This window comes from Triticum aestivum, chromosome 3B (genome assembly GCF_018294505.1).
Source record: "Triticum aestivum cultivar Chinese Spring chromosome 3B, IWGSC CS RefSeq v2.1, whole genome shotgun sequence".
Lineage (NCBI taxonomy): Eukaryota > Viridiplantae > Streptophyta > Magnoliopsida > Poales > Poaceae > Triticum > Triticum aestivum.
In genome coordinates, this window is record NC_057801.1 from 780,058,882 (window position 1) to 780,068,927 (window position 10,046).

General features: G+C 46.5%; 1 protein-coding gene across 3 annotated transcripts; it reads left to right on the top strand.

Annotated features, from left to right (window-relative positions):
- The first annotated feature begins 2,940 nt into the window (after positions 1–2,940).
- On the top strand, positions 2,941–7,369 carry LOC123072370 (probable glycerol-3-phosphate dehydrogenase [NAD(+)] 1, cytosolic). 3 transcript variants are annotated; one of them, XM_044495932.1, is made up of 7 exons: positions 2,941–3,162; positions 3,300–3,358; positions 3,437–4,117; positions 5,161–5,382; positions 5,854–6,101; positions 6,351–6,490; positions 6,967–7,369. In XM_044495932.1, exons 3-7 carry the CDS (start codon positions 3,481–3,483, stop codon positions 7,088–7,090), a joined length of 1,371 nt encoding a protein of 456 aa, XP_044351867.1. In that variant the 5' UTR covers positions 2,941–3,162; positions 3,300–3,358; positions 3,437–3,480; the 3' UTR covers positions 7,091–7,369. The 3 variants fall into 3 exon arrangements, with proteins under 3 accessions (XP_044351867.1, XP_044351865.1, XP_044351866.1); XM_044495930.1 differs by having other exon boundaries at positions 3,300–4,117; XM_044495931.1 differs by lacking the exon at positions 2,941–3,162 and having other exon boundaries at positions 3,194–4,117.
- Positions 7,370–10,046: the final 2,677 nt, after the last annotated feature.

Genomic DNA, 10,046 nt, shown 5'->3' on the forward strand with positions numbered 1-10,046 from the left:
GAATAACCAGTCGAGCTACTACCTTCGATATGCAAACTTTACCGTGAAACTATTAATAGATAACTGAAGCCGCGCTGTTCCAAAAAAAAAACTGACGAACAAAAAAAAGAAGTTTCACGAATTTGTTTTAAAAAAGATTCATGTATTCAAAAGTGTTCACTCATTTCAGGAAAAAGTTCACGGATTTGAAAGCTCATGAAATTTTAAAAAGGTCAGTAAGGAAAGTTCAGTGTACATAAAAAAATGTTCAATGGGTATTTAAATAGTTTTTCAGCGCATATCACAAAATTGTTCAATATGTAGTTAAAAATTGTTCAGATTATATTAAAAAAATGTTCAATGTATAAAATTTGTTCATCTTATATAAAAAAATGTATAATATGTTTCAAATTTCAATGTATATCACAAAAATGTTCACTGTGTAGTTAAAAATTGTTCATCGTACACCAAAAAAAAATTTAACTACACAGTGAACAGTTTTTTGGTGTATGATGAACAATTTTCACGGTAAAGTTTGCATGGCGAAGGTAGTAGCTCGACTGGTTATTCTGTGTGTGGCACATCGTCGGGGCGAGTTCGAATCCTCGCTGCCGCATGCACCAACATTTTTAGTGTTTTTTACGTTGGCGCTTCGTGATACTGGGCCGGCCCACGAGGGCGCTGCGGGCGCCAATTGTGTTCAGCGGCGCTGAAGGCGCCCTATAGGAGCTCCCCTTAAGGCGCCCTATAGGAGCTCCCCTTAAGGCGCCCGTTAGGAAATGCCGTGCCTGATTCAAAATCTAGTAATGTCCCTTTTTTCTCAAGCCATAGCCCAGCCTGAAAACAAGCCCAAAATCCCGGCCCCGACAAGTTTTTTTGACTGCCATCAAGCCCAATGGCCCTGCCAAAAATGTTGAGAATGTGAAGCCCGGACTGAATGCACTTTTGGACGGGACATCCTATGTGCCGCTTACTGCGGCAAACTGCCGATGCTTCGCAAAGGGGGTAGCTGAGCTGGGTTGGCCCATTTAGGTAGCGCAATGTGAAAAATGAACAACAAAACGGCCCTTTGTTGGATTCGAACCGGCGACCAGCAAAACACACGACCGCGCATCTAGCCAGTGCGCCAGGCTCACTCTAGTGCTTAATTAGCAACGTGATGTGTAAACCACAAACTGTTATGCGAAAACTAAAAGAACAGCCTGCAAAACATTCCCAAAAAATATGCGTGTGGGGGATTGAGCACACAACCTCAACCTAGTGAACCGCGTCTCTAGCCACTCTGTTCATTTACTTGCTTGTCTAAAAATGCTAGCTCAGTTAATATAAACTATACGTGCAAAAAGAAAATTAAGTTCTTTCAAAATTTCAAACATGGTTTGTTTTTCATAAAATTATACTTATTTAGAAAGCCGGACCATTTTTGAATATCCCAAAACATTTTGAACGTGCGATTATGCAAACAAATTTTCTGCAAACGGACAAATTTAGGATTTTCCAAACATTTTGTGAATTTGTGACCTTTCTTTAAAGCCGAACATGTTTTGAATCATGAGAACAAATTTTGAAACGGAGAACAAATTTGGAAGCACAAATAATTTTTTAAAGCACAAAACACTTTTTGAATCTTGAGAACAAATTTTGAAACGAAGAACAAATTTGAAAGCGCAAACAATTTTTTAAAGCAGGAACATTTTTTGAATCTTGAGAATAAATTTTGAAATAGAGAACAGTTTTAAAAAATCTCGAACAATTTCTAAAAACATGAACATTTTTTGAATCTTGAGAAATTTTTTTGAAATAGAGAACAATTTTGAAAAATCCTGAACAAATTTGGAAGCGTGAACAACTTTTCAAAATTACAAACAAATTTTTCAAAATGAGAACATTTTTTAAAAAATAGGAACAAAATTGCTAAAACGCTTACATTTTGAATTTATGAATATTTTATGAAATACTTGCAAACATTTTTTCAATTTTTGAACAAATTACGAAACCTGGACTTCTTGAATTTTTGAATAAGTTTTGAAAAGAGGAACATTTTTGGTAGAAAAGCAAACATTTTTTTAAATGAACAATTATTTCAAACACGAACATTTTTTAGATTTGCGAACAAATTTTGTAAACATTAACATTTTCTGAATTTGTGAACAATTTTTCAGAACAGAAACATTGTCGGAAATTTGTAAACATTTTTTTAATTTTGAACAAGATTTAGAAATGCAAACATTTTCAGAAATTGTAATCTGTTATGAATTTATATACATTTTGGAAATTAACTGAACAAATTTTAAAATACTATTTTTTTGGAAATTCTGAAGAAAATTTGAAAACAGGAACAAAATAAAATAAACAAATTTTAAGAAATACAAACATTTATATTGCATAAAATTGGTTGAGAAAAGAAATTAACTTGAAAAGGAAAATGAAAGAAAATAAAAGAAAAAAAGACAGAAAAGGGAAAAAGAAAAAGGACGGAAAAAGGAAAAAGCAGAAAATAGAAAATTAAAAATAAAAAGGAGAAATAGAAAAACCGGTTTAGGGACCTTCCAGAAGGTTCCCAAAACCGGTAAAAACCAGCTGTGAAACGTCTAGAAGGTTCCCAAAACCGGATGGGCTGGCCCAATTCGCTCGCTAGGTCGTCGCTCGTCTGTGCGATCCCCCGGCTGTTTGACGCAAAGAGCGTCCGATAGGATTTGCCCTTTTGGACTGCAAACCAGCCCAGCCCAAACGGTAAGCCTGACCCAGCCTGGCCTGGTATTTTTGGGCCAGTCGGGTAGTCGGGCCGGGCGGCCCATGATTTGTTTAGTTGTACGTGCCGTTCGCCGGAGTTGATTTTCTTTTAATTCTCAAAAAAAATATCGTTTCGTTTGTACCAAGTCGTCGTCTCCCCCGGGACAGAGGAGCACGGGCAGCTTGGGAAGCAGCGGCGACACCGTTGCGCCCCGCCTCCCCCACTCATTAATGGCGGCCACTGCACGGTTGGCCGCGGCGCCCATCTCCCCCATCAATGCCGCCACCCACCTCCCCCGTCTACTAAACGCCAGCCAACCCAAGCTTCCGTCCATCCACCCCACCCCACCTCCACCTCATCACTTATCCATCCGTCCGTCCCGCCACCTCACCGCGGCGCCGGCTGCCTCGCGCCCGGCCAGCTCCGCCCCGGGGGTCCTCGAGCTGGAGGTGGGTGGAGCCATAAACGCCCCCCGTCCGGCCTGCTCTGCTCGCCTCGATCCGCATCAGCTTACTTAATCTTGCGCCGGGGGTGCAGTGCTCCAACGGCTTGCGTTTGATTACTGTTCCACCTTCTGTGAGTGTAGGTGGCGGTGGATGACCAGCTCCTGCAACTTTCTCGGGGGACTGGAGCGTTAGGTTCGAGGTTGGTGAGCGATCCCGCGACCTGAGGCACGCGCTTAAGGTGTTCGATTGATTGCCGACCGGAGCACACACCTTTCAGGCCTTTTTGGTTCTCTGGATTGGGTTGCAAGGCAGAGATCAGAGATGGTTGGGAGCGTGCACGTCAACGGGTCGGTGAACGGCGCCAACGGCACCGAGGAGCGGCTGGACGAGCTGCGCCGGCTGCTCGGCAAGTCCGACGGCGACCTGCTCAAGATCGTCAGCATCGGCGCCGGCGCCTGGGGCAGCGTCTTCGCCGCCCTCCTGCAGGACGCCTACGGCCACTTCAGGGAGAAGGTGCAGATACGGGTGTGGCGCCGGCCGGGGCGGGCGGTCGACCGGTCCACCGCCGAGCACCTGTTCGACGTGATCAACTCGCGGGAGGACGTGCTGAGGCGCCTCATCCGCCGCTGCGCCTACCTCAAGTACGTCGAGGCGCGGCTGGGTGACCGGACCCTGTACGCCGACGAGATTTTGAGGGATGGGTTCTGCTTGAACATGGTCGACACGCCCCTCTGCCCGTTGAAGGTGGTCACCAACCTCCAGGAAGCTGTCTGGGATGCTGACATTGTGGTCAATGGCCTGCCGTCCACTGAAACGAGGGAGGTGTTCGAGGAGCTCAGCAAGTATTGGAAGGAGCGGATCAGCGTTCCGGTCATCATTTCCCTTGCAAAGGGGATAGAAGCCTCCTTGGACCCAATTCCTCGTATCATCACGCCTACACAGATGATCAGTTCCGCAGGTAAGCATGTATCTTGCTCTGTCTTTGTCTTCACATATATTCTCATCTATATCAATGCGTGCAATCATTTGGTATCCTTGAGGGAGAGAAATTGATTTGGTTAGAGAGTAATGTGTTTGCATTAGTTATTTTCTTCTGCAGTGATTGTAACTCACTGTTTGATGAGACCGAAAAATACAGAACTTTCTCGAGACCAACTTTTGAGTGAAAGCTTTATGAAAGAATACTTCCGATCAAAGGAAAAACATGCTTAAGACTTGAGATTCTGCTGTAGTCTTTTGGTCTGCAGTTCATGGCAATCATTTCAGCACATGAGATTCTGCTCTAGTCTTTTGGTCTGATTAGTTGTCAATTTACAGTTAGAAAAATAAAATACACATTTACTACTTTCTGTTGCCATGACCTGCATAATTATTGCACTTAGCATAGTGACTTTTGACACTTTGTAGATATGCACCAACCTTCAGTTTACTCAAACACATCAGCCTATTGCATTTGAAGTTTGCTTGCATGAAAACAGATGTTGACTTTTCCTGTTGATTTATTATTTGTCAGATTTTATATTTTTGTTAATCACCTGGGATGAATTTGATGTCCAACTTGATTTTATACAGAAGTAGCATAAACTGTACATCTAGGATTTGGAGTGAGTTTTGATGTTAACCATGAGTATGCTACAAAGAGTGATTTCATAGCATATACTATTTGTTCTGATTTTCTCGAAAGACGTTTTGATCTTGACATGTACTGTTGGACTCATGTACTTAATTTATGGCAGTTAGCATAGTGACCTCTTGGGTATACATCACCTACTATTTCTTATACTCAATCACATCATGTACCCTGTTCGATTTGAAGAGCTAACGCCAAAGCACTATACATCATGATAATGACGTGATGCACATCTTCTGGCTTGGCCGACAGATGTTTTAATGTTGACAAGTATCCATCTGGCTCACATAATTAAATTTTATTGCCTGAGTCCAGTACTTGCCTTATATATCTAAGTTATTTGAAATCTAATATTTTAAAATGAATTACAGCTGGCGTTCCAACCGAGAATATACTCTATCTTGGAGGCCCAAACATTGCCTCGGAAATTTATAACAAAGAATATGCAAATGCTCGAATCTGCGGATCCACCAAGTGGAGGAAACCTCTCGCTAAGTTTTTGAGGCAACCGCATTTCATTGTTTGGGATAACAGTGACCTTGTCACTCATGAGGTTATGGGCGGACTGAAGAACGTATATGCTATTGGTGCTGGTAAGCGTCTTTTTTTCTTCTTCAAATATTAAAATTTTGCTCACCCAAATAAGGACATTAGTATATTGTAATTATATTTGATAATTTTGGCTTTTACGGTCCTACCTTATATGGCATTCAATTATTGAAGAATGTATAGAATGTGTGAGTTTACTTGGTCCGTTTAATGATCAACATGATCTATTGTGTCAGTAGTGTCTGGACAGGCTAGCTTGAAATCACAGGCAGCAACCTCGTTTCGTTTTTGTCAAAAAGTATATGTCCTCATATTATACAGAAGGAACATCTATTCTGAGAAGCTCCATGGCAATTTAAACACGTGTTTTGCTATTATTCTAGGATACCCACTGATGTTTAGTTATTTGCCTTTTCTTGCCGTAAAAGAAGCGTTTTGTCTTTTTTCTCGGCAAGGTATTTGCTACTATGTGCTGTGTTTCCAGCTCAAGCAGAACCTTCTGTTCTCTGTTTCAGGAATGGTGGCAGCTTTAACAAACGAGAGTGCAACAAGCAAATCAGTGTATTTTGCTCACTGCACGTCAGAGATGATATTCATTACCCATCTACTGACAGAACAGCCAGAGAAACTTGCTGGCCCTCTGCTGGCTGATACTTACGTAACTCTCCTGAAAGGTCGCAATGCATGGTACGGGCAAATGCTAGCGAAGGGAGAACTCAGGCTTGATATGGGTGACAGTATAAAGGGAAAGGGGATGATTCAGGTTATGTCTTAGCAGTGTTCTTTTTCTTTTCTTCCAGAAGTTTCTCTGATTGCTGAGCATGTCTGAATAATAATATGGAAAAGTAAAACCTAGAAAAGATATTAAACCATCTAGATATTCTTACTAGTTAATTCGATAATCCCTGTTATCTATAATGGTTCCTATTTTGCTTGGGAGTTGTTGGTTCGCTTTAGCGTTTTGCATGGCATGCACTAACTGAGTATAAGCTCATTGTGTTTCATTGGACAGGGTATTTCTGCTGTTGGTGCATTTTTTGAGCTGCTCAGTCAACCCAGCTTAAGTGTGCTACACCCAGAGGAAAACAAGCAAGTTGCTCCTGCTGAACTGTGCCCGATTCTGAAGAGGCTTTATAGAATTCTGATAAAAAGGTCTGTGTGCCGTATTACCATTCTGCATATGGCTTGCTCTGCTTACTTCGACTATGTACAGAGTGCTTAGACAGCTTGAGGAGTCCATTGCCGCTTCTAGTTATCCCTTGCCAGCGTAACTAGACAATACCATTAACTGCTAACAAGACAGCAACACAGCTGATACATGAACTCGGTGTCGGCCCAGCAGCTTATTAGCATAGAGTCGACGATGCATACTTGCAGGAAGTACACTGTAAATCAAATCAAAAGTTGTTTGCCCATTTCAGGCCATGCTTTTCCCCTTTGCTTGCAGCCAAATATACTCTGTTTTCTTATTACATTTTACTTGGATTTTCCATGAGCAAATTTTTCAAACCATCACACTGAACAGTATCAATACATGATCAACCATCAGCTCTTGCCAAGGAGCCTTTCTGCCAACTGATCTGAATCAGGATTCTGTCTTACACAACTCTTGTCTTTGGAATCTGCAGGGAGCTCCCGGTGGGAGACATCCTCCAAGCCCTGAGGGACGAAACCATGAACGACCCCCGTGAGAGGATCGAGATGGCGCAGAGTCACGCGTTCTACCGCCCGTCACTGCTTGGGAAGCCGTGACCTCGGTAGCCCCGTGTACATGATTAGAATGTAAACAAAAGGCTTGGATTAGCTCCAGCCCTGTCATGCTTCACATCATCATCGGTTGAGCAAAGGCGTCTCCGGGTTTCTGCTGGCTTGTGTGTTTGGATCCCAGCCCAGGCCCCAGCGGCCATAGTTTGTGGGGGTCGTTGGACTGTCATGTTGTACAAGAGAGTACTGAGCGAGTCAATAATATGTTGCTACTTGGACAATAAACATGAGGCGTAAACGAGACGCCGGTTATTTGTGTGTTTTTAACCCTCGCTGCTAAATTTTTTGTTTTCGATGAAATGAGATGCAAAAAAAAAAAATAGTGAGATTCGGTGACCCGTATTTCTCTGGGTATTAGTTTTTTTTTCTTGGATTGTCGTCTGGGTCTGAACTTCTATAGTGCGAAAAGATGCAAAATCTTTGAGCATTCATTGACACCAAGCTGGAATTCTAACAAGACTGATGTTGCACAAGTGGTATGGTTGACTCCAAGTAGGAATTCTGACAAGACTGATGTAGCTAAAACTGATGTTGCAGTAACGTGAATGCTGCTGCACGTGTCAAGGGGCGCACGATCGTCACTCTGTTTTGTGGTATACCTAGTACACTGATAGTGCGTGTTATGTTTGAAGAAGAGTTTATAGCTGGTCAAACTGGACACATTTGACATATTGAATATTTTTTTTTAATAAAAGAGCACAGTTTCTGTTGTTGATATACTCCCTCCGTTCTAAAAAATGCTTCTATATACATCCGTACGTGGTTCATAGTGAAATCTCTCGAAGGACTTATATTTAGAAACGGAGGGAGTATTTGGCTTTGTGCATGCATGCACTTCCAGTTTGAGCATGAGCTCCGTCAGGATATTTTGCGAGAAATTTCTTCCACCGCTATGTTTTTGCATCTTCTTCGTTCAAAAAAAGGCGGATCAAGATGAGCGTGGGTGCATGTGGTGTGCAGTGTGTTGCCCTAAAAAAGTTTAGTTAAAACTTGATGAACAAAGAACCCAAATTCAGGCACGTATCGATCAAACTACCACACAACTTTGGACTTCCCCTGAGATGTTTCTGACCTAATCATCCTCTAATGGCAGCAATTTCATCAAATTTATACTTATCATGACTAATAGTACTAAAAAAAGCACATCAAAATCCTCTCGTATATACTGATCGATATCAAACTGCTTGTCGTATCATCATCGATCACTGCTTGTCGTCGACGGGAGGCTGGGGCTTCTCCTCCTCCTTCGGCGGCTGCATGATGGTCACGCCGAAGATCCTTACGCAGCCTGCCGGCACCACCGGTGCCTGCGGGGGCTGCGCCGCCACCTCGGTCACCGGCGCCACAAACGGCGCTGCCATGGCAGGCGCCGGCCCGGGGATCGCGAACCCGACGGCGTCCGGGGGAAGGAGGCAGCGCGTCCGCTTCCTCGGCACGATGGGCTTGCCCTGGTAGTGCTTCCTCATGTGCCCCCCTAGCTGGACGCCGCTGGTGTAAACTTCGCCGCAGACCTTGCAGGGGTGGAGCCTCTCCGGCCTTGGCCCGCCCGCTGCTATGGGGTCGACCCCCGCTGCTATGGCTGCCGCCGCCGCAGCCGCGATCCTCCGGTTCCTGTGGCCGGCGGCGTGTCCACCCAGCCCCTGGTGCGTCTCGAACCACCGGTTGCACTCCTTGCAAGAGAATCCACGCGGGGCGGCGGGGTCCTGGCGGTGCTGGATGATGCGCAGCGGCCCATGGAAGGCCTGCGGTGGGGCGACGGCGACATGCTGGTGTGCGGGGGCGGATGGATGGAGATAGACGGCGGCTGGGTCTGGTGCTGGTGCGACCGGAGCGGGCACGGGGACTTCCTTTTGCTCCGGTGCAGGAGGCGTCGGGGCGATGTTGACCTTCTTGGGTTCAGCGGCGGGCGGTGGTGCCTCTACCACCACTATGGCCTTGGAAAGATCAGCAGCACGCTGACGACTGGGCTCCACGATGTCGCTGCTGCCGCTGCCAGGGACGACCTGATCGCTGGTCACCGCCTCCACGGGCATCGGGTTGTCCGAGACCTTGGTCTCCTCGACGACATCAATGGCCGTGGACACGGACATGGAGTCGCCCACCTCGTCCACGCCACTGACCTCTGGCGACACCTTCACCTCCACCTTGGGCTGCGCCTGCGCGTGGACCCTCATGTGGCCATGCACGGCATTGGAGCTGTGGAACTGCCTGTGGCAGACAGGACAGGCCGGGAATAACGCGGTGACGGCAGCAGCATGGTCGCCGGCGTCAGCGTCGCTGATGGTCCCGCCGGAGCCGAGCGAAGACGTGGGGGAAAAAGCCCGGGTAGTCGACCTTGATCTTCTTGATCTTGACCCGGCGGCGCTGCCTGTGCCGCCGACCACGTCATCCAGTACAGGGACAGGGCCGGGCCGCGCGACCGTGACCATCTTGCGCTGGCGGTCGCGGTGGTCGTGGAGAGGCACTGGGTGGAGGTAGTAGCGCGCGTCCTCGTCGTCGGTGTCGGTGTCGGAGTCGGAGCCGGTGTAGTAGCCGGCGACGACCTCGCCCTCCTCGATCTCCCGGCGCCGGCGCCGCGACTGCTCGAGGCGATCATCAGCGGAGCCGGCCATGGAAGGAAACCAGATCGGTTGGTCGATCGATCGGTCAGCAGTGAGGGAGAGAGAAGCTAGGGTTTTGTGTTTGGTGTCGCTATGCTACGCAGCCCACGCTACTACGCTGGAGATTTAGGGCTTTGGCTTGGCTAGCTAGGCTTGGCTTTGCTTGTGGGTGCGGAGGAGGAGTGGGATGCCTTATATGTAGAGGAAGGGCGGCCGATCCGGTCGATCTGCGGCGGCAAGGCGCAGTGCGAAGCCGAGACGGGGTAGAGAAAGAGTAGGGTTCCGTGGCGCGCGCGGCTGCGAGTGGTGGACGATCGCGCGCGGCGGGAGGGAAGGGGGCGGGA